The following is a 23,842-nucleotide window of genomic DNA, read 5'->3' on the forward strand; positions in this document are numbered from 1 at the left end:
CTTCTAAAGATCCTTCTAGAACCTGTGCTAAGGCACGCGGAAGACAGGGAGGTGATTCAAGACCACCAGCATGGCTTCACCAAGTCAAAGTCCTGCCTGACCAACCCAGTGGCTTTCTGTGGTGGAAAGATTGTATCAGTAGATGAGGGGAGGGTTACAGATGTTGTTTATCTAAACTACTGTAAAGCCTTTAAATTTGTCCTCCCCCTTCTCTCTAAATTGGAGAGACATGGATTCAATCAGTGGACTAGTAGATGGATAAGAAAGAGATTGGATGGTCACATCCAGAGAGTGGTGGTCAATGGCTCAGAGTCCCCAGTGGACATCAGTGACTAGTGATGTCCCTCAGGGGTCTGTATTGGGATGAGTGATACTCAATATCTTCAGTAATGACATAGCGGGATGGAGTGCACTCTCAGAAAATTAGGTGATCACACCAACTTGAGTGGTGCTGTTGCCACACCTGAAGGCTGGGATGTCATCCAGAGGGACCTGGACAAGCTTGAGAAGTGGCCCATGGGAGTCTCACGAGGTTTAACAAACCAAGTGGAAGGTGCTTCACCTGGGTCAGGGCAACTCCCCATATCAATCCAGGCTGGGGATGAACAAATCCAGAGCAGCCCTGCAAGAAGGACTTGGGGATGCTGGTGGGTGAGAGGCTTGACATGCCTCAGTCTTATGCACTAAGAGCCCAGAAACCTGTCATGTGCTGGGCTGCATCCAAAGCCCTATGGACAGCAGGGGAGGGAGGTGATTCTGCTGCTCTTCTCTGCTCTGGTGAGACTCCACCTGCAGTGCTGCACAGGAAGGACATGGACCTGTTGTGGCAAGTCCAGAGGAGGGCCACAAAAGTGATCACAGGAATGGGACACCTCTCCTATGACATAGTTTGAGAGAATTGAGATTGTTCAGCCTGGGGAACAGAAGGCTTCAGGCTGAACTTACTGTGCCCTTTCAGTACCTGAAGGGATCTTGCAAGAGAGATGGAGAGAGACTATTTACAAGGGCCTGGAGTGGCAGGACAAGGGGGAATGGCTTTGAACTGACAAGAGAGTAGGTTTAGATTAGATATGAGGAAGAAATTCTTCCCTATGAAGGTGGTAAGGCACTGGCATAGGTTGCCCAGAGAAGCTTTGACTGCCCCATTCCTGGAAGTGTTCAAGGCCAAGTTGGATGTGGCTCTGAGCAGCCTGCTCTAGTGGAGGGTGTCCCTGGTTGTCCTCAAGGTTGTTCATGGCATGGGTTTTGGAGCGAGATGGTCCTTAAAGGTCCCTTTCAACACTAGCTTTTCTATGATAAGTTAAAGAAATGACTCTGTAAGAGGTTGAGTAACAATGAATATTTTGGGATGGAGGCAAAATGTAAGCATCCCTGAAATGGAATGCCATCCTTGTACAAACTATCCTTTTGCATCCCAGTTTTAGCAGGAAAAGTTGGAAAACAAATAGCTTAAAAAAGGAGTGAGGGTACTATACAGAAAAATTCTTTTTCCATGAGATGCATAAGCATGATAGTAGAAATGTGATAAAAGAGTTGTGGGGCTATCTTACAGTCATCAGCTACTTTGAATTAAAAGTAAGTCAATAAATTACTGAGCACTGACATTTCAGAGATAAAGTTCATTTAAGAAGCTGACATTGCTGAAATGTTAACCTCTTTATCAAGTTCATTGAACTAGGATTTTTTTTCAGTTTTTGACTGAACAGATTGAATTTCAATTTGTTTCATGTTACTGAGTCTGGTTCTGCGCGTAGTAATCTTCCTTTTCTCATCCTTCCGAGGTACACATGTATTGAAATAGGCTTAAAATATAATTTACACCACCAGAAAAAAGGTGCTTTAACATAAATGCAAACTAGAAGTTAGGGCTTTTTTTTTAATACTTACTCTCACCTTGCTTTCAGTTTTGCAGCCGTGAGTTTCATGGGTGTGATAGGACCCCAGAAGTTATTACTGAGCCTGGGGTAGTTCTGTGGTCTGTTGCATTGCTGTGAAATGTGCTCTTACTTTTCTTCTACTTCATGTATTTATAAGTGATAGTGGCTTTGAGTGTTGGAACAGAAAATACCATGCTGGAATTAGATGGTTTACAGTGTTTTATTTCAGTGCAAAACCTTGATTTGCCCTGTAAAACAGTCTTGTGTTTGTTTTGAGGTAATGACAGCCTTGCAGGTGATGAAATTTAAATGCAGTATCATTAGCATCTCTGCATGTGTAGACATACAAAAAGAAATCATAACACTTGTCATATTTATTGGTATCATTAAACACTTTGTCACACTTGCACACTTGCTGAATTTAATCTTTTTTTTCTTTCTATTTTTCCAAATGAATAAAAGATCATTAATTCTGACAGGATTTGTCTTTTTCTTGTTTACCCTACTGCTTTTAGTCAACACATATAGCTGCGTAAATGACCAAAGACTGTTTCAAAGTCTAAATGAATAGATTGGGAGCAGTATTAGCTTTTTGGTTTTTTAAACTTTCATCTTCTTAATACACTTTTTATTCAGCTTGTAAAATCTTGGTTTTATTCCACCCCTTCTACCTCAGCGTCCCCTATGTTAATGGTTAGCTGGTGCTGCACTAGATTTAATGCTTCCTGAAGGTCATTCCAGTCTTGGGGATAATTTTGGTCAATCTGCTTGTTATAATTTTTCTTCCTGCCAAAATGGCAGTTTTTATTAAAAAAATGTGACTAAACTGTGTAGAGATACCTGCAGGCTGGGGACATCTGTTAGCTGTGAGGGTTTTCAGTTACTGTTATATCGATGGCTAGCTGCAAGATCTGTAAATTTACCTAGGGACTCTTAAGGTAACTCCAGAGAAGACCTGATTTGGTTGTAAGTTGTCCCTGTTCCTCCCATTATCCTCCTGCCCTTGGTCGTGCGCATCATTATCGTACCAAACTGTTGGTGCTTCTGGTCTGGTTGTGACCACAGTGACATAGAGGCTAGAATGGAAAACAGCTGCCTGACCAAGTTACTGCCTGTTACCTAAGGGCATTGCTCAGTTGCTACAGACAGGCTTGGGGCATTGCTGACTTCTCCAGGAAGCGTGTTCCCAGAGTTTTACTATCTTCTTGTTAAAAGAATGCTTCCTAATGCTCAGTCTGAACCTCCCCTGGCACAGGGTTGAACCATTCCCATGCATCCCATCACTGGATGCTAAGGAGAAGAGTTCAGCACTTCCCTCCTCAGGATGCAGTGAGGTCACCCCTCAGTCTCCTTCCCTCCAAACTAGATAAGCCCAGAGTCCTCAGATGTTCCTTATGGGATGTCATTTCTTTCAGCCCTTTCAGCAGCTTTGTTGCTCTCCTCTGGATGCATTCAAGCACCTTCTCATCTTAAATTAAGACATTCAACTTGGAGATTGTGAGAGTGTGGCTTTTAGGGGATTTTTTTTGGAAGCAGATGTGTTACTGATAGGCTCCTTAATGTTGGTGACAGGTAAGAAACTCTTGACTCTTGTCACACTTGTAGATGCATGTATTTTTCTTATGTTCATGTATCTGATTCCAAGATCTACTTGCTGGGGTACTCCCCCATGATACTTTCTCACATTTATAACCACATTCAGAGATGTCAATTTTTGTAGCTAAATTTTAGTTTTTAGTCACTCTCACAGAACCATGGAAATGTGCGCAGGACGATGCCAGAGAGGTTCAGCACAGGAGCTAGGCTTCTACTGCTCTTGTGGTTCTCCTCATTGCTTCCTAGTGATTCCAGGGATCTGAGGGAGGAAAATCTCTTTGCTCTTGTGTGTGTGTTCACACATGCACATGCAGCTCTGCTGTTCATACAGACACTTCTGCTCAAGTCTTGTAGATATCTCTTGTATGCACTTGGTTGCTGGTTCACTCAGGTATTTGGAGAGGGGAGCACTCACCTCCCTGTTGCTCCACAAGATAGCCATGTGAACTCAATCCTGGCATATTTTTGTTTTACTTTTGATGCTTCATTTCAGAGTAGACAAATGCCTGGGGCTGGTTGGGGTGTCACTTGACAAGTAATGGGAACATGACCTGAGGGAAGCATGAAAACTTAAGATGTATAGAAGAAATACAACCTGTATCTCAGGACCTTGTGAAGAGTGTGGGTGAGGAGAATAGTTGACTGCCAGAAGATAGTCTTGGAATACTATATGTTCCTCTGCAGACTTGCTTTTAATTTATTTCTGGAGCAGTTGATCCTTAAGCTGCTCTGGAGATGTGGGTATTGTGCTGTTGTGATGCATTTTGGCATCACTGTTTATGAAGCAGGCCAGGAGGACAGTGCACAGATATTTAGGTTAAATAGGTTGTAGTCAGGGCAAATAAACTTCTCTAGTTTTCCAGAAGCTTTTTGATGGAATCTGTTTCTCAACCAAATTTTGGATGATGGCTTTTTGTAAATTAGATATGGGTCTTCCCAGGGTTTTCTGCAGGTTAGGAAGGTGGTTCTGTCTGCAACTGTTTGCGATAAATGTTTGTCTTCCAGGAGAAGCAACTGTACTGAACAATATTACTGAGTAATCAGTAAAACATTTTTCTGACCTGTTTCTATAGACTGTTGGCAGCAGTAATTGGAGCTGCTGTTTCTATATGAACATTATACAATAAAATACTGTTTCTAAATTATTCATGTTGATTTTGACAACGTCTTGCTCTTTTTCATCTCTAAGGAAAAGTGAGAATATGGAATATTTTCCTTGGTTTGACAAACAGCCATCCTAAAGTTGTGAGGAGACAATAATTTGGTATTTCCCCTCTTCTTATTTGGGTGGTGCTTTATTTTTTTAAAATCTGATTGCATTTTTAAGAAAGGAAGAGATTTTTTCGTTTTTTATCTACATGAACAGGTTTTTAAGTATAAATAGTCTTTAAAGGATTTGTGTTCTGTGTGAATCTTAACGAACCTAGGAGGAGAAATATCTTATGGCTTAAATAAGTTGTCTAGAGCAGAGTGTAACAGAATACAGTCTGCCAGACTTGATAGCTAACCAATGTGCAAGAAGTCATGGATTTGTGTGGTGACTTCTAGAACTGAGCAACAGTCTTCACTTGTAGGGTGCAGCAGACCATACAGTCCAGTGGAACAAATTTGGTCTTTCCATGGGGAATAACAAGTCTCTCTATCATGTTTTGCTTACTGAATGTGTAAGGCAAGCAGAGAGTCCTTTTATACTAACTCTGTTTTCACCTTTGTTCTTTATAGGAAAATTAGTTATGAGTGGCTTCAAAGACAGAATTTCTTTTATTTTGTTAATAGTCATACAGGAAGAAAACTGCTATGTATGCAAGTTGGTGCTGCTTTAGTTAATGAGAAACCTCAGATTTCAACCCAAATTTGATAAAGTTTGGAGGAACACAGCCATGGGTTGGAAGGGTGATGATGATTGGATATGCTAAATTGTTCATATTATTTGAGCCCGTTTTACTGTTATAATCAGCAGAAGTTGTTAAACCTTAAAACTGTATTCGCTGACTTGGTTGAAGGTTTGAACTGGTGTTGGCATTAAAAATGAAAATCAGAGAGGGATTATTTAAATAATCTCCTAAAATAAGGAGGACATTTGTTTTTCTTGAGCAAGTTGGGGTTGTCATTGAATGTCCTCTCCTTGAAAGTAATTGCAAATGAAGTAATTAATGCAAATTAGATACACTTTAAATGTTTATAAAATGGCTTCAGGTTAGTGTTTACAGAATATAGCAATACAAATCACGGAAGCTGTCTTAGGGACTTCTGGGGAATGATTTTTGATGTTTCAATGGTTAATAACAGCGCATAAAAGGTCTGATGCTTATTTCCCTGTTATTCCTTAATTATAAGTCAATAGCAGAGCTATCTGAAGTGGTGCTACTTTGGTTCCTTGATGGAAAACCTCTTGAGGGTAAAACCTTGCAGTCTGTGTTTTCTGAATATAATGTGGATTGTGAAAAAAAGCCAACACTTGTTGGTTAAATAGGGATTATGAAGAGATATTAGTAAAAACAAAGGCCTTTTGATATTATGATGGAATGGCAGTGAGCTAAAAAAACTCCACACGCTTTTGTTAATATAAAGTATTACTTGTTATAATTTTGCAATTAGATAAACTTCTTCCAGCTCTCTATATTCTGCTATCAAAACACTTTTTGAGTGTCTCAGAAATGGTATAAATGGCATCCAGCATCCCTTGTGGATGTGCATCTCTCCTCCAATAGATGTGTTAAACTGCCAGGCCTGGAAAACAGGAAAGCAGGGACATCTCTACTATATCTTAGCATGGAAAGGAAATAGACTTCCTACATCTTAGTCTTTTAATGCTTGTATGATTTCTTACTTTTTTTTCTGTAATGTATATAAGTCAACATTTTGAAATAAATGAAATACTTACTACTACTACTAATATGAATAAATGAAATAAATACTTGTAATGACTGTCTTCTCTCTAAAAACAAACAGAAAGATACTATGAAACACCTATTTCTAAAGACAGGCTCCAGTAATTAAACAATGCCATTCAAGTGGTCTTGCTGCGACTGACCTTGTTTAGGCCTAAATTGACCGATCTGAGCAGAAAACAGCTGAATTATGCCCCTCTTCTTTCCATATCCAAAGCAGTGATACACTGGGTTTTTCTTAGCCCAGTTTTTGCTAGTGGGTTGAGGGGGGTACAAAGATGGCTCCTGTGTGTCCTTTGTGAAGGTTCTGGAAGTTTTACCATGTCCAGCAGAGCCAATCTCTGATGGCTCTGAAGATGATGGACATTCTGCTGGCCAAGTTTGGGCCAATTAGAGATCTTAGTTACGCCTCTGTGAAAACATATTTAAGAAGAAATCAAAACAATGTAAGCATGCACTTCTTTTTAGCTGGAGGAGGAGGAGGTGAGAATATGTGAGGGGAAAACAACATGGAGACACCAAGGTCAGTGGAGGAGGAGGTGCTCCAGGTGCTGGAGCTGACAATCCTCTGCCAGCTGTGGTGAAGTCCATGGTGGAGCAGGTGGTCCCCCTGCAGCCCATGGGGTCCACGGGGGGTGCAGAGATCCACCCGCAGCCTGTGGGGAGGTGCTCACGCCAAAACAGGTAAATGCCTGAAAGAAGTTATAATCCAGTAAGAGTCCCATTAAAAAAAACCAAAACCTTGCTCCCGAAATAAAACAGCCTGGCCTCAGCTCGAAAGTCTGCACCTGGTGGACAAAAGACTCATGCTACAGTAGATTCGGGTGGGCTGGTGCTCATAAGATTTGGACCTATGCCAAAGAAGTTTGCAGGAGACTGTCTCCCGTAGGAGGGACCTATGGCTACACAAAAAACTAGTCTTCTCCCTGAGCAGCAGAAAAAAGCCTCAGTGATAGACTAACCAAACCCCCATATAGTATCCCTCTGCACTGCTAGGAAAAAAAAAAAAGGGACGGGTGGATGGAGAAAGAGTGTCTTAAAAGCTTATTTTTACTTCTCATTGTCTTTCTCTGACTCTGTTTAAAGTTGTTAGCAATAAATCACTTTACAGCTTTTAAGTTTTCATCCTGTTTTGCCCTTAGTGTGTCTATCTCCCAGTTCCTTATCAAAACTCATGAGCTGTGTGTGTGTGAACTTTTTTCCCCTCTCCTCTACACAGCTATGACAGGGGAGGGCAGAGAGAGCAGATGTCATATGTGCCTGGCATTTAGCCGAAGTAAAGCCCACCAGATGTATGTTGTGGTTTGATCTTACAGAGTTGTCTTCTGATTTCAGTCTTCAGTGTTGGTTGCATTTTCCTTTCTTTAATATCCTCACCTATAAGAGTATGCAAAATACTGAAACCTATCCTTGAAAGGTATTTTAAATTTGTTTCCTTTAAAACAATGTTTTAAGCACTTTATCATTTATCTGCTCCTAAGAAAGAAATGTAGCAGAGGATCATGCAGGAAGATGCACTCAGCTGGAGGTGAAATGAGTCTTGAAACTGGAAGACAGGCCTCTGATATGCTGGAATTCTTTCAGGATTGAGTTTTACTACAGCTATGGAACTTTTCTTTCAGAACTTGTACCCTTATACTTTTAAATGTTAATAATTCTGTTTTCTGTATGCAAATATGTCAGGCTGGTGCTTGAATGTCTTGTGACATAGTAGACTAATGTAGAGATCTAAATAGTGTACCATCAATTGAGGTAACATTTTCCAGAGTCTTGTAGATGTCATTTTTCAAATTCAGGTAGTTCCCATTACAGAAATGGCTCCCTGATCCATATGTCTTATGGAAGTTGATGAGTAGTGCTCTTACTTGGTCTTTGAAAACAGGATATACTGAGAAAACCTGAGCATAACATCTGAAGTTACCTTGAGACGCTGTGCTAACTGGTCTGTTACTTAATGATTTGCCAAGAGGCAGGAAAAAAAGCACTTGCTGCTATTTCGAGGTCATATGCAAAGTAGAGAAAATAATATATGATTACAGTTCCATTAATACACTTGGAGTTTTTGCTTTTGCAGAATACCAATAAAGTAAATAGTTGCTGTTAATGTAACTTGTGTTGCATGAGTTAGTCTTTGGGAGACTAATCTGCCTGAGAGTTTTAGGATTAGTCAAGGAGAGATTTGCAGGTGTTATAAGAGGTGTTATTGTAACAAACTGGACTGTAGCTTTATGTTATTCAGCATTACTTCTCTAGAAGCTGCTTATTGGTGCAGATTGGTGCTCTAGATTATTTAATTGCATTGTAATGTAGATATCTTTTTCTTGTCAGGGTATGAACGTAAATGAATTAAACCATTGGTTATGAAGAAAACTTGAATGATACATAAAATTTGTCACCAGCTCACTTATTTTGGCTGGATATACTTTAGATGTTACCAGCGATTAATTCATCCAAATGTTTAAAATGTTATGATAGTATTAGTCTGTGACAAATCACATATCACCATGTTGGTTTTACTAACATTTTAGTCTCCTGGGGTTTTTTTGAGTTTTTAATCTTTGTAAGTGTGTGTGTTTTACAGGAAGGGCAACATTTTCCCCACCCCTTCCCCAAAACACTGCTGTTAGTCCCTTTTGTGATCAAACTACTGTTCAATGTTTCTTAAAATCAGTAATATTTCATGAGGTTTTACGTTATCAGGAGCTTGCACTGCATAAAGTTAGTTCTCTCAGCTAAATTTTATCTTTTATTTTTGGCTTTTATTTTGGTTTAACTTGGCAGTGTTAGATTTACAGTTGGACTCAAAGTCTCATTCTGTTGCAATGTGGAGTGTTAGGATTCCATGTGCTCCTTTGTCCCTCTGCTTTGTATACCATTGGTTCATTTTGAAATATGCTTTGCTGCACCTCAAAACCTATTGGTGTGTACCCTCCTGCCCATCTTCCCTTCATCCTCCTGGGACTGGCTCAGAGAGAGCCAGCCCCTGCCCCCTCTCCTTCCCCTTAAAAGGCAGAGCCTGGACCAGCTCGAGGTCTGCATCTTTGGGCTGGCACCCCTTATCCCGTCCCTGCCTTTCCTCCCCCCTTCTCCTCCCCTGCAACCCCCTTTTCCCCGTTACCCCAAATAAACCTTCGTGCTAGAAAAGAGATGGAGTCCAGTTCTTCCTTCATCTCACGATATTCCTGCTTGAATTGACGTGGTTTGAAGACTGCCGCCATGCTGCAGAACCTCGGGGGCCGCCTGCCCCGAATTCGGTGGGATTACACGAACCAGAGACCCGGTCCGGGGGGGCAGCCGGCCTGTGCCATCCTCCTGGACCGTGATACTACATCATTCAAACTAAATGAATCTTTGATTCTATGATTCAAATATTTTAGTTTGGTTTAAAATATCTGTTAATTGCTCTAGTATTTCTTTATAATTAGGAACATTTAGCAGTCCTAATCAATAAGATGAAGTACTATGCCGAGCAGGTCATTAGGCCCCGACAGCTCAAAATATAGAAGGCTAAATGAGATCATGACTTGCTCTGGTAATTTCACTGAGGTGGGAGATGTCATGGGTTTTCTGAAGGCAGTGGGGTTTTAAGTAGACAGGCATAGGTTGTTGTGTTTTTAGAGTTAAATTGATCGCACTTTAAATTTCCCCCAAACTTTGTCTTTCTAGCTAGGACAAAAAAAAAAAAACTGCAAAAGCTCTCTGTTATAAAACTGCAAGGCAAGTTCTTGATAAATTTACGAATTATGATTTTGAGTGAATAAAATTTAAAATCTGCCACAGTGTGACTACTGTGTGCTTTATTAATTTAATAAAGATCTCAGTTGGAGGAGCGGAGTGGGAATAGAGTTCTCATCCACACATCACCTGTGGAATGGCTCACTTCTATTTTTATTGAAATTTTGATAGGGTTATGTTGCATGTATAAAGAAAAATAAAATAATTAATTTGGAGGATATTTTGCAGATTGTTATAGATGCATCACATTTGAGTTGCTCTCCAGAGTTTCTGAAAGTATTAGGAGTAAGCATATGATAGTTTTCCTGATCAAGGCATGCCAAGACAAAGTGTCATGCCAGCTATTGAAAAATTCTCTGATTATCCAGTAGAACAACAATGATAGTTGACTGTTAAATTGTACAGAATGTACTCGTTTCACAGGAGAAGAAAAATTGAGATAGTAAAGGGAGATCTCTGCGAGTTGAGGTGTTCCTGTCTTTTTTTTTTTTTTTGAGCTGAATTGCACTAACAAGTTAACATCTTATGAAAGCAGGAAAAGAAATGTTCTCTCCTTTGTCTAAAAAATCCCAAATGAAACCTTTTTTAGATTTGCACTTTCAATGCAAATACCATGGGTACTTAGATGTTTGCTCCTGCAATGTTTCTTTGTGTGGAGTTTGGGGTTCTTTTTAGTACTGTAGGCACATAAAATTCTTTAAGTCTTTTTTGTGTTTGTTTAAACAAAGAGTGTTGAAACGAATATCCTGGGTTTGCATACCTCCCATAATACCGTAATTGTGTTTCTTCAGGATTTTGTGACTTTTAGTAATGTTTTTAATTTTCGTCAATATGCCTTCTAGCTAAGAAGGCGTCTCAAGGGCAATGTTAACTTGTTAAAAGTTACAAACAGATATTTAAACCTAAATTAATACTCTGCTGTACCTTGAAAGTGAAGGACTGGCCTTTGGAGCATGAGGAGCAATGGACAGCTGTAGACTTGTCTCTTGAGGTACCTAACCCAGAGAGAAGGTTTCTCTTTGTGTCTTGTTCCTCAGATGTGAAACAGGAGTCCCTTCAGCTTATATCTTCAGGGGTTGGCTCTTGATTTGCTGTCAGTGCTGTGGTCCCATGGAAGAAATTTAAACCTGTGCTGAGGGTGCCTCTGATGTCTGGCTCTGTGCCTCAGCAGCGCTTGGTTTGGGTGTCGTAGGCAATGCATCTGTGGTTCAAGAGGAGCAGTACCTCTCTTGAGCCTGGTATTTTAATGCTTGTTGGGAGATAATATTCTGTAATTCTTGGTTGTGAGCTAGAACTTTAGCAGACCCATTTTGATGCCTCCCCAGCCCCTCTGCATTTTGAGGTTCAGTCCAAACAAAGCTAGGTGGAAGCTGCTTTTAACCCATCATCTTTGTAAAATATGATGAAATAGAGCCTGTGTGCTCAACAAGATGAGCTACTGAGAGGCCTGAAAAAAGATACACTGTGAGTTTTTTTAGGAAACTCTTGCTAAAAACTTGTTACTTTTTTGTTTAGTTGTTAGTAAACCTGTCTCCCCACAGTTTAACAGCTATGTTTGGAAAATTAAACATCTGTAATTGTGCTCAACTCTGCTTGTTGTTCCGTGTTTAGCCCAAGCGAGTAAGAAGACAGTTTTGTGCCACAAAACAGTATGGTTATAGCTTTAAAATTGCACTGTTGTAATCTGTATTTCTATGAAGACCCCATTTACATTTCTCTTATTTCCTTGAATCAAAAATTTTGGTTGTTGCTGCAATGAGTGGATGAATCTGGAGTTTGTTTCAGGCTTGCTTGACCTGTTGCTGCTTAGGCTGGACTGAAATGTCAGATGTGAGATCAAAGCTTTTCTTCTCCTTGCAGGTACCTGCTGATGGAAATGCAGGGCTGTTGGCAGAGCCTCAGATCGCCATGTTCTGTGGCAAACTCAACATGCACATGAATGTGCAGAACGGAAAGTGGGAATCGGACCCCTCTGGCACCAAGACCTGCATTGGGACGAAAGAAGGGATTCTTCAGTACTGCCAGGAAGTAAGTGCTGTCTCAGAAATAACTGTAGTGGTTGATCTTTTGAAAGCCTAAGTGCAGGCATGTGCTGGAGAGCTTAGTCTGTAGGGATCTTATCTTTCTTTTTTGACCTCTTCTTAATTGCCTTTTTGTCCTTTCTGAAGAGGTTCTCTCCAGCACCTGTTAAAACAGCTTCAAGAACAGATTGCTGAGGGAGTCATTGGGACTGTTGGACAATTTTGTCTCTCTCTTGTACCCTTGGGGGATAATTTTTGTTTTGTGTGTGTTCAATGGACTTGTTTCTTATAAAGTGTTTTGAATAAATCTGAGGTGACAGTTCATTATTTAAAATGCCCTTGGTTTTTTTGGGCTGATTTGGAAAAATCAGCTGTAACATGTCTTCTGTCATTCTCCCATGACACTGAAAAGCTCTTGGGCAGTCCAGAGTTACTAGCCTCTGCTGCACACTGAACCATTCAGAGTTTGTTAATAGAAAAGCTTCCCTTACAGACGAAGTCACAATGACCGATTTCATATTTGAGAGCAGAAACTTCTTACCCACTTGTTTATATCCTAAGAACAGATTGTGGATAGAATTTTGTTTTGTCTCCATGATGTGATAGTGTGATAACTTCATACCAGTATGTGACAATTATAAAAGAAAATGCATTATTTCATGCAATGAAACAAAAGGGCATGGTTTGAGTTGCTTAGTCCTTACATTTGCTATGCCATCTCTTTTTTTTTTTTTTTTTTTTTTTTTTTTTTTTCTTTTTTAAGTGAAGGCTATTGCATATTGCCATAGCAATAGCTGCTTTGTTTCCTTAAGTTCCTGTGGAAATGTTTTTTTAGAAAGCGAGATAATTTATTTTTCAGGTCTTTGCTCTCTTAGCATCTTTATTCCTATCCTTTCACCCACTGATTGTTCTTTCTGGTTTTTGCAGTGCTTTGTTTAGTTTTTATTGCATTTAGGCAAAATACTCATTTTAAAGATGATATTGTAATGGCAATTGAAATTGATTCTTCATCAGTAGCTTTGACTCTTTACTAAGAAAATTGCTTTGTGAAACTGATATTTTTGTTTGTAGGATTTCTTCTGGTTTTCTGTTGTTTTCTTTGATTTATCTAAATAAAGTAGATTTATGCATAATGAAATTATTGAGGATGTGGAAAATAATAATAAAAGAAAAGAAAAGCATCAGTGACTAAAAATGCACAAGGTTGTAGGGCTGTCTAAAGTTACAGAAGTAAATATGTGAATTTATGGAAATAAGGTTAGAAAGTTGGGGGGTTTTTAAGGCATGAATATCTCAGTATGTTGGGGGTTTAACCACAAATGCTGCAGGTAGGGAGGGATTCTGGAACAAAGTCTCAGAGCTGTAACTGTCAACTAACTGTCAGGTGATTTTGAAATTTGGGTTGGCATTTAAAAAAAAAAGCCCTCTCAAAAGTAAAGGGAGGAGGTAAGCAGAGCAGTTAGAAGGTAATAGACATAGATTGTTAAATGACAAAGAGAACAGTAAGAAAAATTTTGACTCCCTAAGAAAAAAATTTGTTTGCCATGCATGGAGACTGGGAGATCTTAACTGGGCAAGGGCCTAAGCCTTTGGTCTGGCATAGATGTGAGTCTTGGCTAGAGCTGAGGAAGGTCTAAGTGACCACAACAGGTCCCTTAACCTGAATTTTTTTGCAAATCTGAAATTTTCTTATGACTGAAACAGAGGAGAGACCTTGTTTTACTTGGGTTTTTAATGGCAAATATTTAAACTCCAGTGTGTTAAGCCCTATTTTGTGTGCTTGACAGTTTAGTAGCTTAGTATTAGAGGATAGTCACAATTTTAGAGTGTCTCCAGCTCCAGTTAAAATTATGGCTTACGGGGTTCTGCTCTGTTGTGGGGCAAAGTGCAGGCAAGTCTACTTCCTAAAATGGGGTGGGCATTTTACAGATTTTAGTTAATCTCTGTTAATCACTGATTTGAAGCAGTGTGCTCTCACCAACTTGAAGTGAGCAATTCTGCTGCGGTGTGCTGAAACCATGGGAGTCTGGCAAAAATCCCATCTCTTCTTGCTCTGCTCACCAGTATGCTTTTGATTTGTTTGCTGGAACTGCTGATGTCCTGCTGTGTGCTTCCCACACTCCCCCTTGAGATGCACAGTGCAGCTGCTGTAGGCTGCTTATGGAGAAGGGACAAGGTGGTATGGAGTGTAAGAGCATGAGGCAGCAATGGGGTCTCTGCCAGCAAGTGTTTTGGGGTGGGGTGGAATAATGTGAGCCCCAGGTTTTTAAATGCTGGTAATAAATTTAAAAGTGGATATAAAATATTAGGAAGTTCAGATCTGTTAAAAGCAATTAAAAAAGCCACGTGTAAGTTGATCCAACCCAGCAACTTGAAGAGAAGCTTCCAGTTCTGTATGACTCTTGCCCACGGTCCTCTCTGCTTCCCCACGCCCCTTTGGCCAGGTCTATGGCATGCTAGGCTTTTGCTTTGGCCAGGGAATGGTACTGATGCTTTGCTGTTATTAAACTTGCTCATGACCCCACAAGAGAAATGAAGATTTGGACAACAGCACCCACTTCTACAAAAATACATTAATTTGTAGAGGATTGCTAGTAAGTGCAATTCAAACTGGCTTCTTAGCTTTGGGGAACTCTTTGTTACTGTGGTTGGTATTCCAAATGTGCCTTGTATTTCCCTTGCTTTCTGTTTACCTTGGCTGCAAGATAGTGCTTGCTATCAGGGCATGGGACAAATTTGTGTTTTCCCATTAGCAGGAAGCAATAAGCAGCAAGGCTGAGATGTGGTACTTCTTATGTTGGAATAGTATGCAGGTAAAAATGAATGCTGCCTTCCAGCTTCCTTGACTTCAGTTGAACTCTGACACTGAACTCACAGAAAGTGGTCCTGGAGGCACATCTGCATGTTCTCCTGTGTTCAGTACAAGCTGGTGACTTCTTCTGTTTTTTTTTTTTAATGTCACAAAATGAAACTTTCTTGGGTGCAATGAAGTGCTGGTTAGGAAGTACAATTTATTAGTGGTTTCTTTTACTGTCAGGCTACCTGGTGTGCTGCTATATGGATTGTACCTATTGCTGGGAATTAAAACTGCATGGGCTTGATCTGCAAACAGCTGTCAAGTGCAAGTGCTGCAGGTGCTAGAACAATGGGCCGTTGATGTAAATGGGATGGTTTACAGTTCTGTGTGTGCCAAAATCTCTAAGATGTTGAGTGATCTAGGTGACACTTCAGATCAAGCCATTGGTCAGCGACTCCTGCTGCTGACACTGCAGCACCAGCTTATTCAGAGGAATGTTGGGAAAACCCTACCTTACTATGCGGTTACCTGGTAACTACCCCTGGGGAAAGTTTCTTCCTAACAGAGCCTGATGGGTGGTTAGCTGATGTCCCAAAGCAGGTGGGGCCTGATGGATGGTTAGCTAATGGCAGGTGGGGACCACTGCTCCTGGATTTGCCTTTTGTTGTTTTAAGGAAGGAGCTGGGTTGCCCCCACCTACAGATATTGAAGTGCTGGGGTTGAGAAAGATATGGTCAAATAGAAAACCCAAATCTATTTGCACTTCAATCATCCTTGTTTCTCTGAGCTTTTGCCCCCCTTCCACAGTGCCTGTCCGAGCTGAGGGCTGAACTCTTGATTCAAATTCAAATTGTAGGTAAGAGCTCTGGCCTGATGGCTTATCAGCTAAACATGCATTTGAAACCAGCACAGAAACCTTCACCCTGGAGGGGTCTTTGGGGGTCTCCAAAGACCACCACGACATATTAATGACTCCCAAGAAATGATTTGTATAACCACTCCTATCCTGAAGAATGTAATGAATATTCATGAATTTTACCTATAACACTGTGTCTGGGGGTACTGAGATGTGTGTGTTCGGTGGAAACAATTCCCACACAGCTGGTGCATCGAATAAAGCAAATACCCACTTCTCTGACTTGGTCTCTGAAGTGTCTCTGGGCTCGATTGGGGCGAATCAGGGTGGCACATTTTTGTCGTTGGAAGGTGCCTTTGGAGGTCAGTCAGCTCCTGTCTTCCTAAATAGTGCTCATAAAAACCGAACTGGAGCCTGCCCTTTGGCAAAGTGTGCTTTCAGAGTGTGAAAAACAAGGTCCACTCCTGTTAGGATTAAAAAGGTTTAATAAAAGACAGTAGGGGACAGATAAAAGCAAAAGGTCAGTGCTGGGTGCTCTGGCATTCAGCCAAAAAAAGCACACCTGGTATGGACAGAGACACCCTTTACATACTCTTCAGCCTAATGCATATTCATAAACAGTTATACATATTCATATTTTTCTCCAAACTATTTTGCATGTTCTGGGAACTGATCCGCCTCCTCGGAGCATGCGCAGTCGTCTGCCATTGATCCTGTTATCGCTCCCAGATTGTGGTTCTTGCAGGCAACAGGTGCTGATAGTTGGAATGTCAGAGGCAGGGTCCATTCGTGGGATGTTATCCAGTTCAAGCACACAGTTCAAGCATTCTAATAAAACTATAACAGCCATTTTACTACTATTAAACTCAGCTAGTACTAGAAAGAAAGACCTTAGTCATCATTACACAGCAATTTTTCACAACCAGGCTACCTCTATAAGAAAAGAATTAAAACAATACACATAGTATCCATTGTAATATTTGCGAAAAGCCAACATTATGACATGTATTTGTCACAAGAGTAACATGAATATGTATAGTAGGAAGTTAATTTAGGTGTGCTCCATTCCCTGTTTAAAGGGAAAGACTGTTCAGATGGAAGATATTGGCAATTTAGAGCATCTACTATGTGCAGATTTTTATGTCTAGTAATTAGAATATGCTATATGAGTTCCTTGAAGGACTGAAATTATTTTGCTATCTGTGCTGAACTCACATTCCAAAATGGATTGTAAAACAGTCACAGCTGGCAAAAAAAGATTTTGTCTAATGCATGTTTTTTTTCCCAGTTAGTTTCGTTTGGAGGTGCTTATTTTAATTTTAAGTATGCATATAACCGTTGGCTTTTTTCTTTTCCCCCAAGACCAAACCACAACTATAATAAAATAAGTTTGGGTCTGGATATTGTGAGGATGAATGAAACCTGGGAGTTTGGAGATCTAGTGCACTTTGTAATCAGCAGCTTAGTTGCTTTGCCATATTTAGCTAGATGCTTAGAGTAACTTTCAGATGTAAAGTGAGTGTTGGGTTTGGGAGGTGTTACACTTGGCATCTCTGAAACCACATCGTGACTGCTTGGTTCTTTTTGAAAAGTCATAGCACGTGTCTGCTTTCTTTTTAAACATCACTGATATGCAAGAGTGTCTTGTGGTCAGTGTGTGTTTCTTACAAGAGTCCTCCCCAGAAATAACAAAATTGTAAGTGCATGTTACAACATTCTTTACTATTATCTTTGTGTTACACGGAACAGAAAATAGTAGGGTAACACGTAACAGGTAATTCATTATAACTGTTGACAGAACACTGTTGACATTTCTAATCTCTAGTCATAATGCTTCCAGAAATTATCATCTTGTCATTTTGTCAAATCTCCTGGGCTTGTGCCATGTGTTTAGGTATGTTGCTGGTGAAACCCAAAAGCCACTTTTAGCCAGGCCCAGTAAAAGCTGGGGTATGACCATACTAAAGCTTTGACATTAATTTACCCCACCCCAGATGTCCCCTGTTCTGTAGATGGGCTAAAAGGGCCACCAGATTACTGTTCCATCTCTTTTTTTATTTACTTGCTTGGCTCCCTCTTGTCACCATGTCTGATAATCCTACTGTGCTTGTTGTCCTGGGGCCTACACCAGGCAGCACTGGTGACAGCAGTTCTCTCCCTCTAGTCTTTGTCTTCTGGCTGAAGAGTTCGTTGAACTGCCAGTTGCTGTTGTTTTTTGAAAGGAGAAAAATTGTTTGGCTTTTTTTTTTTTGAGAATTTGAGACACAATGACAATGGTCTTGCTGCTTTGATAGTGGTTTCTCTACACCTTGTAATTTTCATTGTAATATGAATTACTGTTTTCATCTAGGCTGCATAATGTGCCCTTTCTAGTTTCTCAAAGCAAATAGCCGCAGTATTGAAGGTGAAAATGAATTTGAAACCTGCACTACTTGAAATTCAGCGGACTAAAAAGCCATACATTTTGCTCTGAGGAGAATGATCTGTTTAATGAAACGTCGTGGAAAACATACAGGTTTTTGGCAGCACAAAATGTCCTTAAAAACAAATGACATTTTCAACAGAGATGGGTGTTGGTATATTCTGAAATGTGTACAGTCACGCTTCAAAGTTTGTCTGAATGGTATCTTAGCAGTCTTTGCACTGATTATTGAGGTCTTTGGTTTTACTTAGATTTTGGTCCACAACAAAGGTTGAGCTAGTTAACTCTTTCTGCCGGTGCTTAAATTTAATTTGCTTGGAAATAGAGGGACTACTATTGATGATATATTTGTCCTGCAGTTAAATCGGAGTATACTCACCTTCTTGAGAAAGAAGGCTGGGATTTTTAGGCCAGACTGTAGTCTACCACTGAAATATATTTCAAATCAAATGAACTAATAAAACTTGGAGCGTATGTTGCAAGAGGAGTCCTGTCTTTCTTTTGTTAATAATAAAAAATCCCCGCTTGTTTTTCCCTACACTGATTTTTTTTGCATGTCTCAAAAAGAAATGAAAAGAAAAAAATGAGAACTTTTCCAAAGAGTGCTTCTGCTTTGAGGCTGAGGGAGGAAAAAGGATGAAAAGGGATGAGGATTATCTGCATAAATAAATATTTAGGTAAATATGTACTGCAGTGTTTAATGAAGCTGCAATGCTGCATTTCCCCCTAGATTAATTTTGAATTCCACAGATATGATGGACAAGATTAATCAATGGGTTCCATCAGCATAATGTTTGTGCCAAGAGTACAGTAGTTTATTCTATCTTCTGAAAGACACGAATGCAATGCATGAATGAATGTAAAGTATGCAGGGCAGCCCACTTGCCTTGCTTGGTTCATAGCTGAGACTACCATTTAGCACATGATTGAGAAAAAGTTCTACTTTATCGTTAGCAAGCTGTGTTCTGTGGTTGTGGTTTGCTCCTTCAGGGTATAGAAGGACCAGCCACACTTGCACTAGATGCTCAGCATGCCCAGCCAAAGGACCAAAGCTGAACTGACCCAACTCTTGGCCCAAGATACTTCTGAGAGGGCTGCGTGGTGTTGGATGTGGTCTGTAGAGACGTTGCCTTTCCCACAGAGGTGGTATCCTGGTGGGGACAACACAGCTGACCTTTACTGATGCATTTCACATTCTTTTTTCTGTCTTACATAAGGACTTATCATAATATGTGATCTGTTATTTTCTTTACAGACACATCTCCCAGTCTTTCACTGTGTAACTCTGAGATGGGCTTGTAGCAGCTGTTGCTTTAATAAATAATAAGCCTAAGACATAATAGGCATAAAGTGTGATGGTTACCTTAAGTAAAGAAGAATTTATTATAAATATACAGCTGTTATGTTTCAGCCATTTTGAGGAGGATAGAGAAACTATTTGCAAGAGCATATAGTAACAGGATAAGAGGAAATGGCTTCAAACTGACAGAGTGGGTTTAGATTAGATATTAGGAAAAAATTCTTCCCTGTGAGGGTGGTGAGGCACTGTCGCAGGTTGCCCAGAGAAGCTGTGACTGTCCCATCCGTGGACATATCCAAGGCCAGGGAGGTTGGAACAAGATGATCTTTAAGGTCCCTTCCAACCCAGGCAATTCTATGGTTCTTTTAATGCACCTTTTTTGAGACAATAGTTGCATGGGCGCTTCAGTCTGGCACAGATTTATCCCGCTTTTGATAAGGATCAGTCTGGGTCCTCTTGAAGTCCTGGCACTCTCCACTGTGATGCAGTTTTTATTCTTAGGGGAATGTTTTCAGAGATAGGTCAGTTCCTTGATCCAGCTTCTGTGCTAGTAGTGACTCTTGGAGGGATTTTAACAGTAAATGGACAAGAGATTGAATAATGCAGGAATTGTGCCCTGGCAGTGTCAGACTCGTGTCCAATTCAAGGCACTGAAACCACAGCCCTGGCATCTGCAAGTGTACCTCTGCAGATGGATGGGTGATGTCTCCTGGCAATGGTGCTCCTGAGAACTGGAAGGCTGCCTTCAGGGTTCAGGTGGTTCAATGGTTTTGAGTGTTGAGGGGCTTCATTTCCTTCTGGTCTTCCTCGAGTCTCTGTGCATGTTTGTATCTGTATGAGTAGGTAGTATGCTTTGTGTCATGTTCTGTATTTTTTTAATCATCCCCATCCCTTATGGATGGGTTTATAGCTTTCCTGTGCTATAGCATGTTATTGTCTTAATCTTAACTTGTTATTGTCTTCTTATCTTGCGTTTTTTGTGCTGATAGTGTTACTGTATTCTGGTTTGGTTTTGGACCATTTTTGTGGAGGCAAGTTTCTTTTTACTTTTTCCTTCCCATTTCACCCTTGTCCATCTATTTTGGAAGATATGGAAATGAAAAAATACTGGCTACGGTGGTGATTGTTTCTCTATAGCAGTGTCTGCAGCTTGTAGTAGGAGCAGTGATAGGCATCACAAATCAAGGTCATGTTCAGAGGTCTCTCGGTCGTTACTCACAGAGTTTCAGTTACTAGTTCTGCAGGCAAAAATAAAAAATGGAAAAAACAGTTTCTCTTATTCCATAGCTTTGACTTTGTCAGGAAGTACCTGTTTGCTTGAATTCATAGCAGGGCAATGACCCAAGGTTGGATGAGGGAAGTATTTCCATATGGCAACATTATCATCCAGTTAGCTTTTAGCCAATTAAAATTATTCTGTAGCACTGTATTGAGTGGCTGCTTTAATCTTCCAAATACTGTATGCCTCTAGCTAATAAAAAGTCCTGCTGATAATCTTTTTTTTATAGATGTGTGCTCCTTACAGAAAATTGTTCTAGATTGTTGTGGATTAATTACAATCATGGAAAGGTTTCAGAATGTCTGTCCAATTATTAATGGTTTTAACCACCTTTTCCCCTTACAAGTATATAACATGTTTTTAACAATTTAGGCAGAATTTTAGCTGTTAATTCTCGGGTTTTTTTTTACTTGAGTGGGACAAGATTTTCACTAGAGGGGTGTTACTGCAAACAAAACTAACAAAAAAGTTTGAAAGGTGAGGATTTTTGATTTTTACTTTTTTTTTTTTCCAGAATTCTTGAGGCATTGTATTGATTCTGCATGGCCTGGTTTTTGGTAGTGGGGGACCATAGAGGTGGCTTCTGTGAGAAGCTGCTAGAAGCTTCTGTCATGTCTGGCAGAGCCAATTCCTGATGGCTTCAAAGATGGACATACCACTGGCCAAGGCTGGACCAATTAGAAATGGTGATAATGCCTCTGTGATAACTTATTTAAGAAGAGAGAAAAACAAAGGTTGTTGCACAGTTTTAATTGTAGTCAAAGGGTGGAGTGAGAATATATGAAGCAACTGTGCAGACACCAAGTTCAGTGGGGAAGGAGGAGAAAGAGGTGCTCCAGGAACCAGAGCTGAGATTCCTCTGCAAGCCATGGTGATGACCATGATGAAGCAGGTTGTTGGAGATTCACAGGGATGCAGAGATCCACTTGCAGCCCATGGAGAAGCCCATGCCAGAGCAGGCGGATGCCTGGGAGGAGGCTCTGAACCTGGGGGAGACACGTGGGGAGAGGGGCCCTGTGCCCATGCTGGAGCAGCCTGTCCTTGAAGGACTGCACCCTGTGGAAGAGTGACTCATGCTGCAGCAGTTTTGGGAGAACTGTTGCCCGTGGGATGGACTCATGTTGCAGTAGTTCACAGAGGGCTGTTGCTTGTGAGATGGAGCCACCTCAGAGAAGTTCATGGAGAACTGTCTCCTGTGGGAGGGACCCCACGATGCAGCATAGGAACGACTCCTCTCCCTGAGAAGTGGGGAAAGCCTCAGGTGATGAACTGACCATAACCACCATTCTCTGCCTCCTTGTGCCAATGGGAAGTGGGGGGAAAGGTGTTTTTAAGGGCTGTTTTTACATCCCATTATCCTGCTCTGATTTTGTTAGTAATAAATTCACCTTATATCTCAAAGCTGAGTCTGTTTTGCCTGTGATGGTATTTAATGAGTAATCTCTCTCCTGGTCCCTGTCTCAACCCATTAACCCTTTGTTAAATATTCTTCCCTGTGTCTAGCTGCAGAGGGGAGTGAGTGAGTGGCTTTCATGGGTGCCTGGCATCTGGCCAGTGTCGACCCATGACAAACATCTGGCTTCGTGTTGAGATTAAAACCAACATTGGATTTAAGGTCCCCAAGACTGTTCCAAATTGTTTTGAATCCTTGTATGGAAAGGGAGACTGTTCCTTCTCTTGATCTAAGACAGGAGATTGTACTAGAAAAACATTGTATAGTGTTTAGAAGATGCATCACAGTATCTATTAAACATCAGCTTTGTATTTTGTGAGTGCCAATAGCTGTTGCATATATTAACAGAAAAAAAGATTATTTATTTGTACAGTAATGACAATACCATGTTTAATTTTGTCTTCTGCCCAGATATGAATATCGAAACATGAATGCTTTTCATCTGCATATGAGGAGGTATTTTCCAATATAACATTTGTTTTACCAGCATAGTTTCTTCATATAAGTATCATTGTAGGTTAGGAAAGCACTGATCCCATGGGAATGTAATAATATTCAAGATATCAAATTCCAGCTGTGTGAAGAAACCACACAATGTTTCCAAGCCAATGCAATTTGTTTTCTTTGATTCATATCCTGAGTCACAGGTTTTCTTGAAGACCAATGATTAGGCATTTATAAAACAGCTGATTTGTCCATTCATTACTCACTTCCACTTGGCCTGAGAAGACATCTCTGCCAGAATTGTGGTCAATAAGTGGCCTCCTTGTAAATTCAGGTTCTGAGGAACTATAATTTTATTACGGCACTATCAAGATCCTTCAGTATTTTTTGGCTTTTTTTGTTTGAGCCAATTGCAGGCTTTAAAAAAAAAATTGATTTTGATGCGTGTTTGCTAAAACATCTGTGAAGTTTTGCAGGTAACGTTGCTTTTCCAAGTTCCCACATGGCTTGGCCAGTCTGTACAGTCCATCTAAAAAATAAAAAAGATTAATCTAAAAATCAGGAATTACATTTATGTAACTCCTACTAAATAAGGAATCTAGGAGGATTTGATTAGACTAGTCTTATTAAAGCTAAACTTGTAATAAATACCATGTAAGTTAGTATTGTTATAGATTGGACTCACAGAACCAATACAATTGGAGTCAAGCCAGTTAAGAATTTGTAATTTATTAGGCAAGCGATAGCAAGGGCAGCCAGGCTCTGCTAACGGTGCACCCCCCCCCCCCCAGTATTTTATAGGCCTTATCTTCTGGGTTACATGTACTCTGCGCTCTGTGCCTCTCTTGTGGCTGAGGCCTGCTTCTGTCTTCTGCTGAGACAGTACATCTTGCGGAATGCCAAGGTTACAGATTACTCTCTATTCCCCCCTGCTAGCGAATATTTTCCCACCCAAAACAACTTCCCCTTTGTGTAAGCAGTGTTAGCAAGATTTGCAATTTCCTTTTGTCCAAGCTGCGTTAGCAAGATTTGATTAACAAACAGTATCTCTTCTATTACAGTATGAGTATATTTTTTAGTATTTTAGAGGAGATTGTCATAGAAACTTATTTTAAGCTATTGCTGAGAGCACATCTGTGGATATGCTGGATATGCTAACAGACAGTTACTT

At 40.4% G+C, this 23,842-nt stretch overlaps 1 protein-coding gene across 5 annotated transcripts in view; it reads left to right on the plus strand.

Moving 5' to 3' along the window:
• APP (amyloid beta precursor protein) overlaps window positions 1-23,842 on the plus strand; it is a 232,257-nt gene that overhangs the window by 33,111 nt on the left and 175,304 nt on the right. For all 5 annotated transcript variants that reach the window (XM_085074621.1, XM_085074630.1, XM_085074611.1 and 2 more), the window contains exon 2: window positions 11,960-12,127. In XM_085074621.1, the coding sequence (XP_084930747.1) occupies window positions 11,960-12,127 (168 nt within the window). The remainder of the gene's footprint in view (window positions 1-11,959; window positions 12,128-23,842) is intronic.

Source organism: Lichenostomus cassidix, chromosome 1, assembly GCF_008360975.1.
Source record: "Lichenostomus cassidix isolate B80296 chromosome 1, HeHo_3.0, whole genome shotgun sequence".
Lineage (NCBI taxonomy): Eukaryota > Metazoa > Chordata > Aves > Passeriformes > Meliphagidae > Lichenostomus > Lichenostomus cassidix.